Source organism: Gymnodraco acuticeps, unplaced genomic scaffold (assembly GCF_902827175.1).
Source record: "Gymnodraco acuticeps unplaced genomic scaffold, fGymAcu1.1, whole genome shotgun sequence".
Taxonomy (NCBI): Eukaryota; Metazoa; Chordata; class Actinopteri; order Perciformes; family Bathydraconidae; genus Gymnodraco; species Gymnodraco acuticeps.
The window spans coordinates 439,548-462,671 of record NW_022989840.1 but is presented as its reverse complement, the minus strand read 5'-3'; the positions used below and the strand labels follow the sequence as shown (position 1 = coordinate 462,671).

General features: G+C 41.4%; 1 protein-coding gene across 3 annotated transcripts in view; it reads right to left on the bottom strand.

Annotated features, from left to right (window-relative positions):
* Positions 1-798: 798 nt before the first annotated feature.
* sf3b3 (splicing factor 3b, subunit 3) overlaps positions 799-23,124 on the bottom strand; it is a 53,998-nt gene continuing 31,672 nt past the window's right edge. For 2 of the 3 annotated variants that reach the window (XM_034236124.1, XM_034236104.1), the window contains exons 20-27: positions 21,700-21,905; positions 19,651-19,807; positions 17,624-17,749; positions 16,938-17,150; positions 16,639-16,737; positions 2,622-2,765; positions 2,176-2,280; positions 799-2,073 (exon numbers count right to left, since the gene is read on the bottom strand). In XM_034236124.1, coding sequence (XP_034092015.1) covers positions 1,933-2,073; positions 2,176-2,280; positions 2,622-2,765; positions 16,639-16,737; positions 16,938-17,150; positions 17,624-17,749; positions 19,651-19,807; positions 21,700-21,905 — 1,191 coding nt within the window. In that variant the 3' untranslated portion in view covers positions 799-1,932. The remainder of the gene's footprint in view (positions 2,074-2,175; positions 2,281-2,621; positions 2,766-16,638; positions 16,738-16,937; positions 17,151-17,623; positions 17,750-19,650; positions 19,808-21,699; positions 21,906-23,124) is intronic. The other variant, XM_034236114.1, reaches the window with a different exon arrangement.

Sequence of the window (23,124 nt, the reverse complement as noted above, 5' to 3'; positions counted from 1 at the left end):
CAGTAATTGCACAGGATGGGCATTCTCAAAGACACAGATGTTTCTCTTCTGTGCCTGGAAGACTTTTATTTTCAAATGACCAGCACGTCCTCAGGATGAGTCACTTTAGGGTACAGTTTTGTTGTCCATAACATTTTTTAAATGCTGCCCATGTGGTTATGGAATATAAACTGTGGCAAAAAGTGGGGAAGTTTAGTCAGACCAAGTTCATCCCGCAGCGACAAAACCCATCACACATCCAAAAGCAAAGACAGATGTGAGCACTTAGTCTTGTCTGCTTATTATTCTAATTTATTAAAGATCATTATCTTCTTGTTTTGCATTGTAAATGGCTGTAAGAAGTGGTGTTTACCACCTTGCCCGGTGTTAGATGCCAAAATGATGCAACTCTGTAATCTGGTTTTTGAATTTGAAATATAAGCCAGGTAATGATAAGCTAATAAACTATATACATTTTGATTCTAGACCTACGATACACTTCCTGGCAAGAAAGTGGGCAGGAACATTATATTTATCCATTTCTTTGTATGAAAAACACCAAGCTGAATTATAGGGAAAAGCATTATTACAGCCTAAGAGGAATGTTGCTCCTCAGGTGTTTAATCTGCTATTTGTTTGTACAAGGTCTAAATCAGATAGTTAGTATCACTTTTAATAATAATTACATTCCCTGTGCGGATACCATGACGAATCACACAACTTAATACTGGACCTCTAATTTCTCCATGATTAAGACAAATGCACTGATGAATCATTTGGCTGATCGATGTTTCAGTGGCAGGAAATGAACCAAACGCATGGTTTTATAAAAGCACAAAAAAACAACAACTTTATTTACAAAAAACAGACCACTGCCCCCATCCCACAAACCCCTAAATTCAGTGACTACTGAGGAATGCTATGTCTGAGCCTGTGGCTGAGGTTGGGAATTTACAGGACTGAGAAGAACAACACCCAGTGCAAACCTTCAGTGTTCTTCCACCCACTTATTTAGTCTGAGTCCGGTCGACGTCTAATGCCAAAGTATGGCAACACTTCTCCAAACGTGGGTCAGACGCTGGCTTCTGTTTGGTTCCCAGTTGCAAGTAAGCAATATGCTTTAAAGAGGCCGACATGTCATCAAACAGACAGACAGGGCGAGGGGCTAAGAAAGATTTAATGATACCCTCATGGACTATGGTATATGCATAATGGCATAATTCTAATCAATACACATAAAAAAGACCTTACCATACAAAAACATGTTTCATTCAGCTTAGATTAAAGGACACAAACACACCGTCGTGCTGAATAACAGACAAAAAATGTTCTTAGATTTCAGAGTGACAATCCCTCTCTACACATTGTGTCCCTAACTAGACTTCTCTGCTTGGCATTTAAATAAAATGTATGCGCTTACAATTATTTTGGTTGCATGTACTTGAGGTGTAGATGACAGTTGCTCCTCAGTTTCTGTCCACACATCTGTGTGTGAACAACGCTTATGACTGAGTGTGATGAGAATGTTCCCACTGCTGTTTGTCTGAATCAAGGTAATTTAACAGTCTAGCAATGCAAGAGGGCTGAACTGGCCCGAGACTTCCTGCCATGTTTCCAGGTAATGACGGCAATACTGAAAGTTTGCGCACTCATAATTTGAATTGCGGGTGTTTGCGTTGCAAGGATGAGCTGTGTGTGACTTGCAATGTACGGGAATCAAAACCATGTGACGTCTTGCGGTTTGTTTCTGCGTAATAAGGTGTGTGTGTTTCCTGAACCTGGGCACACTGTGGTACTGAAGGAGATATGTGTGTGTGTGTGTGTGTGTGTGTGTGTGTGTGTGTGTGTGTGTGTGTGTGTGTGTGTGTGTGTGTGTGTGTGTGTGTGTGTGTGTGTGTGTGTGTGTGTGTGTGTGTGTGTGTGTGTCCAGCCCTGCTGCATGAGGGTGTACGATTAGAAGGCGTAGCGAGTACGAATGTCCTCCAGTTTCTTAGACACCTCGGGCGGTGTTCTGTCCAGCTCCTCCGCCACACTTTTCTGCTTGTGAGGATCCATGCTGTTAAACTGCTCACACAGATCTCCATCAATCACATTCTGGAGGAAATAAAAAAGACAGACAAAAATAAAAGACTCGGGACATAAAAGTTTATAAATCTGAAACATCTGAAGGATTGGATCTCGTAAAACATAACCAACCTTGACTGGGAAGTAATAGGATCTGAAGCTGAGGTGGTCTCTGCCGCACAGTGGGGGGAACTCAGAGCGCATGTGCATCTCTAAATGCTGGAAGAAGTCATGGTCCTGGACAAAGAAACAAAGGAGGGAGGGAAATGTGAGAAAAATAAATTAAGAGACTCAAATAAAAATCCAACGAGGCAAAAATAAGTGATAATAGTTGTAGATAGATACTATATTAATCCCAAATTGGGACATACTTTTGTCACAGCAGCATTTTGAGTCTTACAAATTTATTCACAATATGAGATTGTGTACACTAGCTTGAAATTAAAAGTTAAATATATCATGTGAGGAATTGTGAGTAGGCTGCAATATGTATATGCATCATATGCAAATTGTCCATGATTATAGAAAAGGAATAAAATAGATTTCTTGCTGTGTATTTCTAGGCGTTGATGTTATACCTCATGTGACGTGAACGGGACCAGAATGCCGATGCCTCCGGACAGCGTGGTGTAGACCATGGACTCGGATCCTCCGGGGATCAGAGTGGTTTTCTGGATGGATAACACGGTCTCTCCTACGTGGTAGTTCATAATCACCTCAGCCTGGAGAGACAAGAATGTCAGATTATGATCCTTCAGCCTGAGACATGAACAGATAGGGCAATAACAGCGACACAGACGGCCATCCTTCTCTGTCGGACCCCTTGTATATCTTAATGGGACTCGGAACAAAACTGTTTAATTCCGGCAACATTCCATGTGAAGTGAATTTAATTTCCTAAGCTAAACATCAAGAAACTATTGGCATTCACTAGTTCCTATCAACATTATGTGACAACTAGCATAAAAGAAAACAAACAAACTGGAACACAGGCTATGAGTGAAACTGTTTTAGCCAATTGTATTCTATTTATGTGACAGGGTGTGTTTAACACAATGTGGTTATTGTCTTATTTAGGGATGCTCCGATCGTTATCGGCCGATACTCACTCTCGGCCGATACTCACTCTCAGCCGATCGATCGGTGCTCTCCATAAAGGCTGATCAGGAGAGCCGATCACATGACGTCAAATACATGACACTTTTCTCTGTGCGGCAAAACAAGCTCGCCAAAATGGCTTCACCAGTCTAGCAGTATTTTAAGGTGTCCGAAAATGACAATAAAATAGCGGTATGCTCCGTGTGTGAAGCAGAAATCCTGCAGCTCCTGTGACGGACCGGTGAGCGGAGCAAAACACACACTAAGAGTTAGACCTAACCCACTTAGCTATTTTATCTACCTCTGGAACAAGCTAAACTAGTTATAAATATATGTATTCTTCACTGTCGGGTCACTCATTACTGGATCAGTGAGCTGCATGAGACGATACTGACAGGCTGTCAGGAGAGAGAGAGAGGGGGAGAGAGGAAAAGAGAGCACTTCCGCTCAATTCTCCCGTGTTATTATCCAAAGTTAAAGTGGACCTATCATGCTATATTTGAAATATATATTGTAGGGCCATACCTATATAAAACATGTCTGTGAAGTTTTTTTTTCAAAATACCAAACAGATCATGCATTTTAGCCATGCCTCATTTCGCTCTATTTGCTCTTTCCAGCCCTGTTTTTGCAAGGGCTGATTCTGTGACGTAGCTTTAATGCAAATGAGCTGCAGTTGACCACGCCCCCCTGCAGGAGAGGGGAGGAGAAGCCCCTCAATGCAGTGCGCAATGCCTCAATGAGCTCACCGTGGGCGGGAGCTCAATGTGGGCTGGAGCTCAACGTGGGCGGACCTTCACAGATGACGCGTTGCATCCTGTTTCCCGGGTAGCAGTTCTCTTCCTTCCCCCATCCTAACCCTAACCACTTCCTACCTTTTTACCTAATCTTAAATCTTCCTTCCTCCCTCCCTCCCTCCCTAACCTCAAAACCTCTCCTACTGTAAGAAATTAAAATCAATGTTGATATGACGTAATTTAAATTAAATACAGGGTTTTAATTTAAAGCAGTTTTATTCTGAAAAAACGGAAGTTCACACTAACTATTAACTTAACACTTTTATTCTGAAAATTCTTCATTTCCGGTTAGCATGTGGCTAACTTTTTGAAAACTGTGAATTGAAGGTGAAATTACATGTGATGTTGTACACTAAACACACTGGGATTAACACTCATTTATTGACGCTGAAATAACGTTTAAATAACCACAGACATCAGAATTATATATATATTAATAATTAGGGCTGTCAGTCGATTAGAATATTTAATCGCGATTAATCGCAAATTAATCGCACATTTTTGATCTGTTCTAAATGTACCTTAGAGGAATATTTTTCAAGTTTTTAATACTCTTATCAACATATGAGTGGACAAATATGCTTTATGCTAATGTTTATTATCATTTGAACAATGACAAATATTCTCATGAATATTAAACACAACAACCTCCGAACATTACAAATATTCGCCTCAATTCAACCTGGAACCTCTCTCATACAATAATACAATACAAATGGTGTGTGTGTGTTTGTGTGTGTGCTTCTGCGCGCGTGTGTGTGTGATGGAGCTATCCTATGTGCAACTCAAGGCATATGCTCGAACGGGAGCTGCCTGGACGCTGCAATCATGTTGCGCACTATCCGTGCTGAGTGTGCTGACTTTTCGTACAATGTCCCACTGTCTGGCTACCTGCATAAAGTCAAGTGCTCGGTGCAGTTGTGGCGAAATGTTGCTCCTCTGTTTTCATTTAAACAGCTCCTTATATCCGTTAGCGCAGCTAGCTAGCACCAGATGCTAACAACAACAATGCACGTAAGGTCTCTCTCTCACTCGCTCGGGCCACACATACACACACCCTCCCGGTCCTCCCGATGGCCAGTCGGTGCCAGCCGGTGAGCGTGGAAGTGTGGTCTGCCACAAGCGGGCGGCAGGAGCGGGGCTGTCAGCATCAGCTTGTAGATGGTATTTTAAACTCGCTGCGCTCTGAAACTACGGGGCGGCCGAGAAAAAAAAAATACACGTGCGTTAAATCGTGTTAAAATAATTAGTGGCGTTCATTTTTTTTTGCGTTAACTTGACAGCCCTATTAATAATATAAGATATAATATGTTACTTTTGTGACTGGGTAAGTACCATACAGTCTATGGTAAGTACACAACACGGGAGTCGGGACGTCACGTGCCTCAAAGGTTGAGCTCCCGCCCACGTTGAGGTCATTGAAGCATTGCGCACTGCATTGAGGGGCTTCTCCTCCCCTCTCCTGCAGGGGGGCGTGGTAAGCTGCAGCTCATTTGCATTAAAGCTACGTCACAGAATCAGCCCTTGCAAAAACAGGGCTGGAAAGAGCAAATAGAGCGAAATGAGGCATGGCTAAAATGCTTTGAGATCAGCTGCTGGGCTGTCAGAAGAGGGGGAGAAAAAGAGATCTCTGTCCTCCGTGTTTTATTATTATATAGAGTCGTTATTCATTTGTTTTAAAACTCAATAAATAACAAAGAAGACCTTTGACCGGCACGTTTCTAATTTTGTCCGGAAGATTTAAACTTTAACGGACATGTTGACCGGCGAAAAAAAATCTAACTGAAACTCTGCCGCACGGTCCCCTCGTCCCTTGGAAGAGGCGGAGAGGTGGGTGTTTGTCATCTGCTGGTGGACTAACCGGAGAGAATTACAGCGAGGGAGGGATTGCATTGAATAACAGCAGCAGGAGCAAACGCTTGCCTCGGGGAGGGAGGAAAAAGAGCCAGAGCGGAGAATAGACAGAAGGGCAACCATGACAACCATGCGCGGGAAGTCTTCTTCGCTGCTTTTGTGGCAGACTACAGCACCACTTACAGGCCTGGCATATGTACTACAGTGTCTCCAGTGCTTTCCAGCGGCAATGGCCGGCTGTGGCCCAACCCCCCATTCCCCTGATAGGTGGAGAGTTGCCCATATAGGCGGAGCACCCCATTTCTGACGTCAGAACAATTCAAATCTGTATCAGCTCCGTTGCAGCCCCGTTTTTAGAGATTTGGGTATGGAGGAAAAGAGGGTTGTGTTTTCTGACACTTGGTGAGTTCCCTGACACACCGGGGACACATATTCATGTTTAAAAGACGTACAAAAGTGCATTTTGCATGATAGGTCCCCTTTAATGTAAACTTAAATAATGTACTTCATTTGAATGTAATAATTATGTTGGTTGTTTGTGGAAGCACATCATTTATTGAAAAATTAATCTGAACTTTTCGATCTGTTACGATTATAAACTGAGGCAATATAAAAATGAGCCCCATTAACTGAGTTTTAAACATCACTTTAAATGGAAGATCCCCATAGCCCCCACCACCCGATCGGAGAGGCGATCGGTATTGGCTGATACTGATTCCGGCGTTGGGGCCAAAAAATGCCGATCGGAGCACCCCTAGTCTTATTGACATGAATATATCTGGCTTTTAATTTAAAAATACACACAGCTATTACAATTAGCTTGGTGGCATAGAAAGACTAGAACGATGGTTCAATGACCTCTTGACTACATTTGTCCATCCAGCCTGATGGAAAATAACTAGGGGGTTAGTTTAGACATGACAAACCAAAAAGACACGCAGTCACCCTGTGCTTAGGAGGAAATTGGTCCGGATGGTCAGATGTAATCCAATAACCATCAAAAAACCACTTTGTCCATAATTAGAGGTAATTATCAGCAAGTAAAGTAGATACAAAGGCAGCATTTGGGAGCAATACAACCTCAGTATTAGTCTGAGCCGAGTGAACAAAGTACATACAGATGCCAAGAGAACAGGAAAGCACAAACGTAAGACACAGCGGAGACAGAAGTGTACAAAAACGACGTCTGTCTGAGATCTACGACAAATCTATTAATCACTGATTTCTCATTTCCCTGTGGGTGTTCACTGTCTAACAAACTAAGAGTATAGAGCAATGCTAGCATCTCTGTCAGGTTATCCATTGCGCGGAGATGTCGTTGACATATATGCCGCTGTAGGGGACTCAGGCTCACCCAGCCTACAAAGGTTAAGCAGCAGGCCTCAGACGATGTTTTTGTCTCAAGTGTTAAGGCGACCCAGGAGACTTTAAAAAAACATAACAGAATAATATCCCCCTCCTAATGCTATGTGACATTTGGGGTAGAGACAGTCAGTCCTTTCATTGACAACAAACAGCTGCATCTCCCTGACCTTGATCTTTTGAGATACATTAATCAAATCAAAGTGGAATGCATCTAATTTAATATTGAAGGATCCATGTATGGATAATCAAGTTATTCGACCCAGATGTTACACACATACGACTTTCGGAGATGGACAAAATCCATGCTTGCACACTCACGTTGAAATGGAGACACAGCACATTTTCAAACTTGAAGAGATTTTCAATCAATGTGCGCGGAGGCAAAAATAGCCGACAAAGTCTGTGTCCCAAAGACAACTGGGACAAACTCACATCGTCTAAATCTGAGGGACTTTCCCAGTCCATCTGCTACCTAAACAGTTTCTGACCAGAATTTAAATATGGGATGAGTGATACTGTGTGTGTTTCTTCAATCAGTGAGAGTGTGTGTACACACTTTGTGTTTTTGAGAGGGTTAAACTTGTGGTTCACTCTGTTATGCAGTTTGTGTATGTGCGTGTGTGTTGAGCTTCTGTGTGTCAGCGGTTAGAGGTCAGAACAGTGTAGGAGGCAGATTCTGCCTGAAATGTATAAACTTGTGCGGCTGGGGTTTAACAGAAATTCAAAGCATGAAGCCACAGTTGAAAAATTAAGACTCACTTGTTGCCCTCTGTAAATTCCTGCCTTACACATAAATGCTGAGGAATTAGCAGGTCAAATGCTCTTTCATCACTGTATCCTCACATATGTTTAACTGCCTGCAGACCGCCTACTACTGTACACACTGACAATGGAATGTTACCTCGTTCAACCCAACGCATACAAATCCAAACCGTCCCTTTAAGGTGGACTTGTTCCATCAGGATTACGTCACGTTGAAGACTTCAACAACATCTGCTTGCATTACCATTGAAATAGAGAACAAAAAATCCTTTATATAAATGTATAAACCCTTATTAACCAGTTAAGCCCGAAGGTCTCCCCAGTGGACCCCTCCCACAGTTTGTTTTTTCTCACATGTCTCAGGGCTCTTCACATTTATGAAACTATTAATGTTTCATACCCTTTTAAAGGTAAGAAACTCCGCTAACTGACAATAAGAACAATTGTTAGCTAAAAAAAACACAAGAGTAATACCAAGCCTTTGAATTAGCATTGAGCGAAAAAATGCTAACTAATGCTAACGCTTTTTTACACACAACACACGGTAGAAATGCCCTTATTACTATCTTAACTGCACAAACAAGATATACGATTTAAAGCTGAGACTCCACAGATTCCACACATGTAATGTCATCACTGTCCGACCTCGAATTCCTGGAGCTATCAGCCAGAAAAGAGAAAGTAAACAACATCCGGTTTCAAAAATATTACAATAATTACGTCTTACCTTTTTTGATTTGTGATCAAAAGTTGTGTTCAACGGAATAAAAACGCATCTCAAGGTTAATCCAATGTCTTTGTGTCACATATAATTTTTTACTGATAATCAATCATCATATTTATGGCAATATACTCGGTATAAAGTATTGCCGTCCAGGCTTGCACTTTCAGATATGCTTCGTTTGCTTCTCTATTACGTCCGCTATGGTAATGTTTACGTAGATTTGGGAACTGCCCATCGATTCTATTGGTTCTGATGGTTAAGAAAAAGGTGTAAATCACACGAATCGACCAATGGGTTCCAGAGATATGGTCCTGCGCAAATGATAAAGAATGCCAGCCAGCGTTCCAACATTACGCAGCCCACTTCATTTATTGTTTACAGCGTAAAGAAGCAGGTATTGCAGCAGGACCCAGAGCGCACGGAGCACAGAGCGGACAGCAGATAACGGAATTGCAGTTTTATTATTGCTTATAGATTATCAGAACATTTCAAAGGGGACACAGCCCCATTGGATATTAATCTATGGATTAACTACATCATCGTTTTTATCGTTTTAATGCCATTGAAGACCAGTTTAGACCAGACAACGAGGAAGGTAAGTCATTGTTAGCCTAGCGCATTAGCGCTAGCGCCATTTGTTTTGATGTACGTTTTTGTTGATAACGTTGCGAGTTTGTATCTTTCAGTGTTGGGCTGTTCAGGTGGGCACCGTTAGATTCTGTGTCTCCTTGCGATCATAAACAATGTGTTGGATGTGCAGCTAGGATAAGTAATAAGGGAGCGAGGAGTGATTTTCGGTGCTGTAATAGGTTAGCATTTTTCGCTAGGGGCTAATTCAGAGGCTCACTGTAAGAGTAGGCCTATGTTTTATTTTATTTTATTTATTTTTTTCACAACAGTTGTATTTGGATGGAATGAATACCTATAATGATAATTCAAAGTAATAAAATGATTTTTACAGTGAAAAAGTTCAAATGGAACCGATGGTTCCCAAATTACCCAGAGGTGAGTCCGCTTAGACTTTATTTTTCTAAATCTCTCTAAAAAGGTCAAATTTCACTTGTTTTGCATCAATCTTGATACAGGGTACTTATTATATGTTATAGTTTGGATTCCTAAAGCTTTTAGTCTACTAACTGTAGAGTTATATTTGTATTTATTCATGTTAGCAAACTATGGATAAGCTTAAAATGAGAATAATTTGGGTAAAACTGTGAGCTGCATTTGGGGCCTGTTGACATGTGTTTTTGAGGACAAAGGAAGATGGGGGAAGGGGAGAGCATGTCCTGATTTGCATTCAACTTAGATCTAGCTGCAGTGTTTGAGGTTAAGAGAGGTCTCTTGGGTTTCTCTGGTGCTTATCAATAGTAGCAGTTAAGTGAATACTGTTCAAACAATACCTGTGTTTGTGTTTTATATTGATTTCTCTGTTTTATCCTTTCATAAATGTAAGGACTACAAATGGCTATAAACATTCTGGGCTGGTTGGAGTAAACAGGGTTTTATGGCTCTGTGGGGGAGGTGTAGGTATGCAGGCCTTGAGACCTTTGGTTGTAAAGTGAGCCTGTTTGGTTTCCTGCTGCGTTGCGTCTCCCAATGAGATGACCTGAAAAGATGACCAGCTGACCTAACACCAAACCCCTCCTTCTTACTCTGGTATATCTCCGGTGGATCCCTGGCGTTCGGCCTCTTCTTCACATGCTGCCCTCGGGTGAAAGTAGCTCTGTAGTATGCGGACTAGAGCAGGAGTAAGCCGGCATTACTCCTTAAGCATTGCAATATAACTGTAATATATCATGTTGTATTGTAATGATTGTATTGCATTGTCATATTGCCATTAAAGTAGATTATTGTTAACGGTTACTTTGTAGCTATGGATTCCTTCCTGTATTATAACCAGCTTCATAGGAACGCGCGGAGATTTGAAAAGCGGACCAGTTATCCCTCCAAATCTCCAACGAAATGGTGACCCGACGTCTAGAGATAACGAAGCGGAGGAAGAATTCAGACGCTTTCAAACATCTCAGACAATCAGCAGGACTCTGCAACTTTGCAAATAAGGTAAGCAGACGATGAAAGTCGCCTGTCTGTAATTGGATACGCTAAAACTTTAGGATTGTCTGTAGGCGTTTCACAGTGTTTTTATAGTTTAAATGGAATATACAATGCATATTTTACTATGTTAGGAAAGTTATATACAAAACGTAAACGTGGATCGACAGGTAGACGAAAGTCCTGCGTGACGTGAAATAGAGCAGTTTGGCGCGGATCTGCAGGTGTTTATTCCTGAGTGGCGTAGAAATGGTGCAGTTTGTGTGAATGCGAGGTTTGAATCCTGCACGGCAAAACCTGAAAACTCGATATATCAGATCGAGTCGCCGTTTAAAACTGGGGTTTAAATAACAGACCAATGCTAAAAGCTTAAAGCCAGAGGTCTGTTATATATTAAACCAAGGTAGAGCGTTTCCCTTTGTCTGGAAACTTCTGCTGCTGCCATCTAGTGGCTGAAAGGGGGTATCACACCCTTGAAACTTCTGCTGCTGCCATCTAGTGGATGAAAGGGGGTATCACACCCTTGAAACTTCTGCTGCTGCCATCTAGTGGCTGAAAGGGGGTATCACACCCTTGAAACTTATGCGAGCTTAGAGTTTAATCATTACATTGCTGGCCGGTATTGTTTGGTAAACTGGTACAAAACAATAAGGGATTGAACATTTTTACAACGACAGCACCAGGAGATGAGTAAACTCAAGAATCTGTAGAGTGTAAATACATTGTGCAAAACACATTTTACACTCGAACTGTTTGCAAATGTAGACAATATAAATAAATGTTCAGAAAGAAGACATAGGCCTACACTTGATTCAAATTTCATTACTGTGATCCGATTGGTGTGCTCTGCAGGTTTACTATTGTTCGAAGTAACAGTGGGATGTAAAATGAGAGAAGATATGGAGATGTTCTTTCATAGTGTGTGGAATATGTGATGCTGGAAACATGTAAGTATTTCAGAGTTGTGTTGGGTAAATATGTAACAATGGATGAAACAATTTTTGGAGTGAGTTTTTGTAATATCATAAGTAGACATTAATTATGTTGTTTAGATGGCATTTAACAACTAAGACAGATAGTATGATTAGAAAGAGACAGAGTGGAAAGGGTTAGATTTATTTAACATCAGTGTACTAGACTTCTTATAGGTAATGTGTACCGGGACCTGGACTCCCCCTCTGAGTTAGAAAGGCTTTGATCCCGACCCTCCAAGCAGACAACGAGACCTAACCCAACAGGAGACTCCTCCTTCTCCATCGTACAGACAGAGAACCAGAGCTGAACCAACAACAACAACAAGACTACATCAAGACTGCAGCCAGAACTATCTCCACCTGTGGCATCCAGAACCAAACCAGCATGCTGACATACAGAGAGATACTCTCATCGGTCCCTCAAACAGGACATGAAGTTCCAAACTGCGCTGCGAGATTTGGCACAATAGACATGAGAGCAGAATCCGCCCTCCATAAAAACAGCAGAGAGACTGTAAAGGAGGAGTGCAACAACAGTGGCATGATGGGGCTGCAGATGTGACTGGGCCAATGGCTGCCTACAAAAGTTACAGTGGATGGATTCAACAGCTGATGGACTGAAGAGAAGACAGAATCAGAGGAGTTGGCATGGTCGATTAGAAGTGAGGAGGCCGGGGTCACGGCTTGAGAAAACCAGGGGAGGAGGAAAGGAGAACGGGAATGAGTGAGTTACACATAAACACACTTATTCACGAAACGCACATTTAAATAACTTGAATTAACTTCATAAATACGTAAAGACAGAAAGATTTATTAATCATTTGGTAAATTAAAAATAGCAGTAAAGAGGAAACTATTAAAGTAAAATGATAATCATCCTAAAACACACTGACAGAGTATAACCATATTCTTCAATATTTTCATCATGTTAACAATTCATTCTTTAAGACATTTTTATTCACGTGTGAATAAAGTAGTGATCTCATTGGTTACAATATTGATCACCATTAAAAGGATAGTTTTAGGAACCACTCTATAGGACAAATCTTTGTTTGTATTAATGGCTAGTGCCAAGCCACATATTAAATTCCAATCTAAAGTGTTGATTTCACCATTGTGGCATAGTTATTACCAGACTTCGGTTTTAAATCCTTGATAAAGGAGGGAGTAATTGTTGCATGTTCGGACACCCAAGGTTCCACACACTGCTAAAGAGTTTAACATCGTTTTTTAAGTAGACCAGAATTATAATGAGCTATGAAATGCAGAGCGACACAGATCCTAGTAATGTTTTGACTCAAGATAATAGTTATTGTACACAAGTTTCTGAAATAGATCATTAGACATTTTAATTAGTAGTGGTACTCGAATGAAGTGAGTTTTGTACCAAGTTTCAGGAAAAGTGGGAGGCGGAAGTCCCAATGACAAGTGAGAATCATCTTGAAAATTATAGTTGAAATCGTGACATATTTTTGTAGACAAAGGATACTGGCCTATGCTGAAATGTCAAAGTCTCTGCAGAGCACGACACATGGCCAAAAAAGACGGAGACCAACTGACCTTTGACCCTGACCGACAGTGTAACTTGACAAGGCACTGTGGATGACTGACTCTGGGGTGAAGCTGACCAAACTTGACATGACAACCAGACAGTGTGAGTGTGAATGAATGCCGGCATGTGATCAGTGTAACTGCATGATTCTAAAACAATAACTAACCAAGCATGTTTTTGGACTAACATATTATTTTGGAGCTCCAAGGGAAACGAGAGGTTTCCTAAAAATTCCACAAAAAGGGGAAACCGCACATGTGATATTTTCCTCTCACATGAGTTGGCGGTTTGCAAATGTAAAACTACAATCTGAAGATTCTGTTTCTTTTAGGCCGGAAGGACGGAGAGGAACACTTCTTTTCACTGAAGTGTTCACTGTGGAAATAATGATAATAATGTTCGTTATGTTCCTAACCAATTACCTGACAGTTTTTGTTCCCCTCCCATTACAGGCTTTTGTTACACATGATTTCATGTGTAAAAAGGGGGAGTGAGTAAGTATAATGTATAAATGTCAACATGGCTGTAAAATTCACAATTTACATTTTTTAAGGATTGAGCATTGAATGTAATTAACCTGCTCCATATCTGGGGATAAGATACTGTTTGATGAATGTTGAGATGTTTCTAAATATTGATTTGAATTATAGCAGGTAACAAAGAAGCAGTGGCCAAGGGGCTACTGTGAAACCGAAGAAGTTGACCTGTGATAGTTAAACAATTTTGTAATATTTTAACAGACATTAGAGCAACTGAGGTTTGAAATGTAGAAAGAACATATTACAGTTAAAGCTAAAACATAGTAGTGTATTGAGACAGAATTTAATTTAGACAACATCATGTAACTAGCCTGGTAAAGGAGTAAAAGCCATATACTTTATTATTTAGGTCATTATAGGGATATACATTTAATCTAAATTTATAATAGAAAGACATTTGATGACAGTTTGTTGGAATTCTGTATTCATTTTTTCAGCGTGATAATATCTAAGCACTGACAGGTAGAAGCAGTATCACCAGGAAATCATTCACTTTGTTAGCATCGTGATTTTGGTTGTTTTTGAATCCATAACATTAGTGTGTTTCTTTACCAGAAACATTAGCAGTTCATATTAGATTTGGATTTTAAATAGGATTTCATTTAAAAATAAACACAGATGCTTGTCAGAAATTCAGAGCTATTGAAATATGTTATTTAGTTTACCTAAAGATGTTGAGGTTCTTATTTAGTTGGCACAATCCAAGTATTAAGATTCTGAAGCTGTACTGGCAGATAGGAGGTCTACAATTAATTTGGAAAACCTGTTCACAGACGGCTGTTGTTTCAAGACACCCCACCAACAGGCTCCAAGTGGGTCAAAACAGCTGAGCGTAGGCTTGAGGGAGTTGTATCAGATTTCTCCACACAGGTCACCGGCGCCAAAAGGGGGACCCGAGAAGCACGAGGACAAAGTGGCTCAACCCCAGGCTCTCCGACCCTGACCGAGTGACCCAGCGGACCTCTTATGCCGTCTGCCTGGGAGAAAAGGGGGACAGCTCGTACCACGGGAGCCAGTGTGCGGCGGGGAAACCACCTACTAGGACCAGGGGACGACATCAGGACGGACGTGGCCCTGGCAGACGTGGACTACTCGGAAGCAGCAGACTGGAGGAGCAGGACCCTGGAGACATCCTTACAGCAGACGACCCGGGAGGCATCATCAGCGGGCCGGAGAAGGAGGACCCTGGAGACATCTCTACAGCATCGACCCGGAAGCCGCCATCAGCGGGACGAGGAGGAGGAAGACATCTCTCTAGCAGGCAGCCCAGAAGCTGCTGTCAGCGGATTGGGTGGACAAAGACACGGCAAGCCGGGACGGCGCAGCAGAGGAGTCTACTTTGCTCTGATCAGTTCTACCCGTGAAGGGAAAGCTGCATCTCCCCCTCCCTATTAGCTGTCCTTGTGGGCTATTCCTCGGGGGGGGGGGGGGCTGATGATTCTAGCACTCAGCTACCCCCTCATGGTTCCTTCACTGCCATGGAAAGTGGTGTTCGGTCTCCATGAAGGTTTCAAGTACTCTGAATACCAGCTTCGGATGGATTTACGGACACAGTAGAAAAGAATGACCGTGGGTATATTTCAAAATGCCTTGTCTAAGTTTATCTCTGGAGAAGGAGATAAAAAGGGGGATTTGTAGAGTTATATTTGTATTTATTCATGTTAGCAAACTATGGATAAGCTTAAAATGAGAATAATTTGGGTAAAACTGTGAGCTGCATTTGGGGCCTGTTGACATGTGTTTTTGAGGACAAAGGAAGATGGGGGAAGGGGAGAGCATGTCCTGATTTGCATTCAACTTAGATCTAGCTGCAGTGTTTGAGGTTAAGAGAGGTCTCTTGGGTTTCTCTGGTGCTTATCAATAGTAGCAGTTAAGTGAATACTGTTCAAACAATACCTGTGTTTGTGTTTTATATTGATTTCTCTGTTTTATCCTTTCATAAATGTAAGGACTACAAATGGCTATAAACATTCTGGGCTGGTTGGAGTAAACAGGGTTTTATGGCTCTGTGGGGGAGGTGTAGGTATGCAGGCCTTGAGACCTTTGGTTGTAAAGTGAGCCTGTTTGGTTTCCTGCTGCGTTGCGTCTCCCAATGAGATGACCTGAAAAGATGACCAGCTGACCTAACACCAAACCCCTCCTTCTTACTCTGGTATATCTCCGGTGGATCCCTGGCGTTCGGCCTCTTCTTCACATGCTGCCCTCGGGTGAAAGTAGCTCTGTAGTATGCGGACTAGAGCAGGAGTAAGCCGGCATTACTCCTTAAGCATTGCAATATAACTGTAATATATCATGTTGTATTGTAATGATTGTATTGCATTGTCATATTGCCATTAAAGTAGATTATTGTTAACGGTTACTTTGTAGCTATGGATTCCTTCCTGTATTATAACCAGCTTCATAGGAACGCGCGGAGATTTGAAAAGCGGACCAGTTATCCCTCCAAATCTCCAACATAACCCATCATGCAAGGGTGGTTTTCACTATAAGTAAAGGTTTTTTTTAGGTGGACATTAGAATTTACATGTTTTTACTATGTTCCATCTGAATTTACTTTAAAATAAAAACATCTATATTGATTCTGACACTTCTACATCCAACTCACAGATGTAACCTTGCTTTGAGAAAAATAATTATTAATTTACCCCTTTTAGAAGTGAAGATATATCATTTGTTGTGTTAGTGGCATTTTCAAGCCTGAAACCTGAAAAACAGGCTCAGGGCTTAACTGGTTAAGGGTATGCTCCAGTTCCTAAAGTATATGATAAAGATGCTTTTCTTTTTAAACTTGACAAACAATAGAAAACACTCTGAAAGTAAACGTAACATATGTTGGTTAACATGTCAGAAGCATTGGTTTGCAGAGTTATGGATTTACCTTCTGTGATGCTCCATTAAGGAGGCCTCTGTCCCATAAAGCTTTGTTCCCAGTGGGGTCTTCATCCACATCATCGCTGGTGTTGGGCGGAAGGCGCACCTGAGAAAATGAAATGGGGAAAAAAGGATGCACTTATTTAGCTTGTCAGTCCTACTGGGCTACAGAAGTCTTTTTGTTACAATAAAACTAAAAGTTACAATGCAAATCATAAGCTGTATATTTCATAGTGTGTAAATGTCATTCCCGTTCAAAATAAGTCAGATATGCACAGACCCAGCGCTCCCCTTCCCCAAACTTACGATACTGATGTTCCCAAACTTGTCAGCGGCGGCCATGGTGTCGTAGTCGAGCAGACAGGCCGTGGTCACCCAGCGGGGATACGTGTCATCGGCGAAGATGATCAGCTGGTTCTCGTTGCGTCTGTAGCGGACCCAGAACAGGCTCTCCGAAACGTCCGTCACGATCACACGCTGGCCGATGGTGTGGATGCTGGTCACCAGGTTGGGAACGTGCTAAATTGGTGAGCAATAAAGCACACTCATTAAAGAATATTCAAAACACAAAAAATATACAAAGAAGGAAAATCTGTGTATCTGTACACATGATGACGGAGCTCGTTGTAAATTGGTAAGACAACCCTTTAAGACGTTACAATTATTGGGGAATATATTAATATAATATAATAAAATATATATATTTTTTAATTATTCCAAATGGACTTTTAAAATGTATAAAAACAGCAATTAAGCACTTCTATTTGTAGCTTGGATGAGGAATGCGCTATATAAATGCAGTGCATTTAGCCATGAATAGATATAATTATTAATACCATCAGTACTCGGTGTTTCTTTTTTAATCAAATTAAGTGATTAAGAAAAAAAAGTATGTTAACACAGGTAGCTCTGTGATAAAAATAAACGTATTGACATCAAGAGCTCAATGAAAACAGTGTGCACACGTTTGGGTTCTGGCCCTAATGCCCTACCTTGTTTTCACATTTGCGAAGCAGCTTCTTTTTCCCCAGGTCGTAGATTCTCAACAGTTTGCCCACTCCCACCAGGATTCGACCCTGGAATGGAGCAATAGCCAGAGGAACGTCCTCGACTGGTGTCTGCCAATCAAAACAAAGAATACATTAAGCAAATCAGATTATCAAGGCTCTGTGTAGTAGCTCTTTACTTTCTCATACTGCCTGTGCTGCAGCACCTCTTTTCACCCTCTGTCTGAAACCAGAGCCTAGTCTGCTCTGATTGGTTAGATGGCTTAAAATTACGATAATTAACTTTACAATTGTGTTGAGGTTTCAATAACGTTTCACCAAATGGCATAGTCACACGGAATAATTTCACTCTACTTCAGTGCCATCATTAAACTTAAAAACTGGTTTCTGAATAAATAAAGATAAGTAAACAAATAAATCAAAAAGGTAGTCTCCTTTAAGTATTGTTCAAATATATCGATAACAAGTCATCAGTTTGGCAATGTTGATTGTAGCAAGCAGACAAAAATATATGAAACAAGATACTGGGTCAAAGATGTGTTATCATATTGCACGTATGTGTGTGTTCCTGTCTGGTATGGTATAAATAATAAATTGCCGTCCCGGCATGCATATGCATACGAAAGTGAATCAGTCAAAAATAATATATGAATAAAATACAGTGTTTTTTTCCCAGAAATAAACCCATATAAATATCTGATCTGGTGTTTGGGAAATTCAACTGAAAGTGAAGAGAAGCAGCAGACACCACTGTGCAATTCAACACTCGGTACTCATTCCCCTTGTTAATCCACATCAGGTAACAAATGGCTGTGGGCCAATTCACCCGGATGGCCTCCACCCTTCTTGAGTTTCTGGGGAATTGCCTTGAGAGAAGTGAGTGGCGTCATGGCGGTAACATCTGTGTTTAATACTTTACTCAAGGCCATCCTTCCTGTTGCACTTTGACCAAGCCCTCGTCTGAGCATCTCAAACCGTGACCTTCTAACTCACATTTCAATAATAATAATAATAATAATAATAATAATAATAATAATAATAGCTATTAATACCCTCTGCTCAAAAGAAAATGGTTTTAACTAGGGATGCTCCGATCGCCAATTTTGTGGCCGATCTCCGAAATCAGTATCGGCCGATACCGATCGAGTGGGCCAATGGGGATCTTCCATTTAAAGTGATGTTTAAATCTCAGTTAATGCGGCTCATTCACTGACGCTTCCACAAACAACAACCAACATAATTATTACATTCAAATTAAGTACATTATTCAAGTTTACATTAACTTTGGATAATAACACGGGAGAATTGAGCGGAAGCACTCTCTTTTCCTCTCTCCCCCTCTCTCTCTCTCTCTCTCTCTCCTGACAGCCTGTCAGTATCGTCTCATGCAGCTCACTGATCCAGTAATGAGTGACCCGACAGTGAAGAATACATATATTTATAACTAGTTTAGCTAGTTCCAGAGGTAGATAAAATAGCTAAGTGGGTTAGGTCTAACTCTTGTGTGTGTGTGTGTTTTGCTCCGCTCACCGGTCCGTCAGAGCGGGTGGAGCTGCAGGATTTCTGCTTCACACACGTTGCATACCGCTATTTCATTGTCGGGTACCTTAAAATACTGCCAGACCGGTGAAGCCATTTTGGCGAGCTTGTTTTGCCGCTCAGAGAAAAGTGTCATGTATTTTACGTCATGTGATCGGCTCTCCTGATCAGCCTTTATAGAGAGCACCGATCGATCGGAGCATCCCTAGTTTTAACGGTGCGTGACAACCCACTTCTTCCCATGTCAGTGCTGCAGACCAAAACACTTTCAGCTCTCAGTACTTTTGTGAGGTTTAATGCCCACTCAGATGTATAAAGAGTTACTGCTGATGAACCTAGCATTCTCAGATTTATTTCTTCACAATAAACTTACTGAGCAGTAGAGTAATTAATTCAAACCAAAAAGACAAAAGCTAAAGAAGTTTTGCTGTTGGCCACTTAAATAGAATTTCATTTAAGCTCAGCCAACTCACTTTGTGCACAAACTCCAGTTTCTCCCCTCCGCTGATGAGCCGATAGGTGTAGATGAATCCGCCGCTCACTGATCTGGGGTTGAGGATCATGTCTCTGGCAACGCCCACCAGGACATACCAATCATCTCCTGTGTTGGGGAAGCGACACACTGCAACACTAGAACATATAAAACACAGGGAAAGAGGAGGTGTGAAATAAAGAATTGAACACAATGGAGAAGTAAGAACAATAAAAGATGATCATGCTTCCTGTTGATTCCACACGCTAATAAGTAAAACATGCACATTTATGTAGCTGGAAGCTGACTCCTTTTGTGTTTACGATGTTCATACCATGTAGAGTAACTATTAACTGAACTTGTCAACATAGTTAAGACTAAGTGCTTTAAAAGCTTTAAAAAAGTGCAAATATTTAAATTGAATCAAACTGATAACATTTTTTAAAAAGATGGCAAAGTCTGCAATTGAATAAAACATTATTTCTGTAGCAAACATGTTTACTGTGGTCAGTGCGGAAAGGAGAGTGATAATTAACAGCCTCTTTCCTCAAAATAAGGACAAACCAACTCTGTCTTTTGAATTATGCAATCAGTCACCAGATAAAAATGAGATGTTACATTTCAAAAGACTGTCTGGTCCTTTTTGGCAACCCATAAAATGAAGAGACTGTTTGATTAAGACAGTTAGGAAGCACTCTGATGAAGTGTTATTAGATGCTTATGGAGCCTGACTCTCAATCAATGTGAAAGGCGTAATAAACAAGAGACAGTTCAGACTGTAGGCTTCACTAACTTACCCCCACCACACCCATACACCATTTAGGATTCAAAGCTATGATACAAAGTCATGCAAAACCTTATTTTTTCAGCCTTATGTTGGAAAGACTGTGGTTGATGTGAAACGCTGCTGTCAGGCTTTTAACTTGTTCCCATGGTTGCTGCCCTTCAGTGGTGACCTACGACTTTTAGGGTTCATTATATGTTTTTAAAGCCTACATCCGTGACCTACCAACTCGGATTGCTGCTGGAGAACCTCCAGCGAAGCCCTACTAATCATTCCAAAATCTGCGTCAGTCATTAAAAGCTAACCAGGCTTTTTTCAGCTGTGGAGATCCCTGCCCTGAAGATCTCCGGCAGACACACTCGGTGACCTCTTTTAAATATTTTCGCGAAACTTTTTTTATTTGGCTTTAGGCGTTTTCACACCAAGTACTTTTCCCAGGAATAGTTCCCGGAATTTTTCCCCGGAACTATCTAGTTAATCGCGTTCACACCGGAATAAGTCCCTGAAGGAGGATTACGCCAATGAAGCCGCTGACGTCACTTCTTCTTCTGCTTTGGGTTTACTAGCAGACCACAAACAACTTCACGGCGTATATTGCCACCCGAAGTCTCATCACTCCACCGATCCCATGTTTTCTTTTGTGTTGCCAAAAGTTAGTCTCTCTCCGTTGGTGCGCTGGGCTAATGGGCTAATGCTAATAATGCGAGGAAATAAAATGGCTTTGTTTTACGGGGCATGGTTTGCAATTTGCCCAGCCAATCAGAAATTGGAACCTTTTTCTACCCAGGAAGGTCCCTGCTCTCTAGCAGGGACTAAAAAGGGGTGAAAAGGTTCCCGAAAAAAAAGATCTTTTTGGTGTGAACGCAACATCCCAGGAACTATTGGCACTATTTCTGGGGAAAGTACGGGAAAAGTACTCCGGTGTGAAAGCGCCTTTTGATTAACAGAGTGTGCGAATTGAAGCTGTTTAATTATATATTTAAGTTGATATGTTTTATTATCTTGTACGTTCAGCTTCGTTATTGTTTTAATAGTAAAGCACTTTTTGGAGAAGTGCTATATAAATGAACGGTTTTTATGATTACAGCACAGCCTTGTTGTTCCGAATGTAGCATTTTGAGGGAAATAAATAGGTTGTGATAGATGCACATTTTCAATCGTGGCAAGGACAACAGGAACCTACAAGTCTCAAGCCCCGATGATACCTACCATACTGGAAATGTAACTACGATAAGACAAGTAATGTAACAAAATGGAGCCATTCACCTGAACGCAGCTTCGTTCTGTTCCAGCTGCACCAGGTCCAGTGTTGTTCCCTGTATGGGGTTGATGAGCCGCACCAGTGAGGCCCACTGTCCTGCTCCGGCTTTAGGTGCACCAAAAATAGCTTCTGGGAGGTTCTCGTTGAGGAACGCAGCAGCCATCTCAGCGGCTAGTTCTCTCTCATCTTCTCCAGCAGCCTCCACCATCTCCTGCAGACACAACAGTGCCAAAGAACACAGACGGTCAGCTGAGTGGAAACCACTGTGTTCTGACCAAGTACAGCCAGTTATTTCCCACTGAAACCACCAGATTCCCACCATTTTGTATGAAAGAATAAGCAGCTACATGTTTGTGTCCTCTGATCCGTCAATTAATCCGCAACTATTTTTATAATCGGTAAAAGTAATTGACTATGCATAAGGACAAACATTTGCCTGTTTCAGCTTTTCAAGTGCAAGAGTTCTGCTGTTTAAAGAGCTGTGTGTGTGCGAAGCTATGAAGAGAGCAGTTGGTAGAAGTACACTGTGCGTTTAGTAAATGTGTCGGTAAACAAACTCCTTAACACCAAAGCCAAGTTCCTGTATCTCGCTTGAAAACTGATAATTTAGATTGAGGGTGTTAGCCCCGAAGCTAACAACAGCTCAGAGCTTCTTCGTTTCAGAATACATGTGGGCTCAGTTGGTTTAGAGTCAATAAAACTGTTCCAGAAATCAGATTTTTCTTTTCATTTCAAATGATTAAAACACCCAAAACTAAAATGTAACACACAGGTCAGTGCTTCTTCCCTGATTCTGTACACAAAAAAGAGAATAATGGTTCCAAGGTCAAACCTGAGTGCTGAACTCGACCTTTGATCTATCTTCTTAAACAGAAGATTCAGGTCTAGGTTTAACTTAAAAAATACCAAAAAGGTGGTCTTAAAACTCAGTCTAGGAGGTCTCAGCAGTCCAAATGGTCTAGCTTACAGTGTACATCAAAGGTCTGCTGGAGACAGTAAACAATGTATCATTATTGTATGAGCCAGGTCGAAGATTATGGAGTATGTATGTGTGTGCATCTGGCCAGAGACAATATAGGTTCCGGTTCGGAACCGGTTCCAACATTTCGATTCCAACGGCATCATTTAGACATGTGAATTTCGGTTCCGCTTTTCGATGCCTGAGGAAATGTTTCTCGCCGCTCTCCGTAGCCTACTGTATGACTGCGGCGGGGCGGGAAATGTAGCGTTGTACCTACACTTCCTACAGCGTAACCTGAGACAAGGGCCGGCCCGTCGCATTGGCGTTATAGATGTTCGCCTAGGGCGCCAGATCTGTGGAGGCGCTGCGCTGACAGCTCTGGGAGAAAAAATAAATGTTTTGACCGTTGGTGCTCATCCTAATTTTCGGCCTTGATGTAACAACATTCATAATTAAGTAAATGTAACAC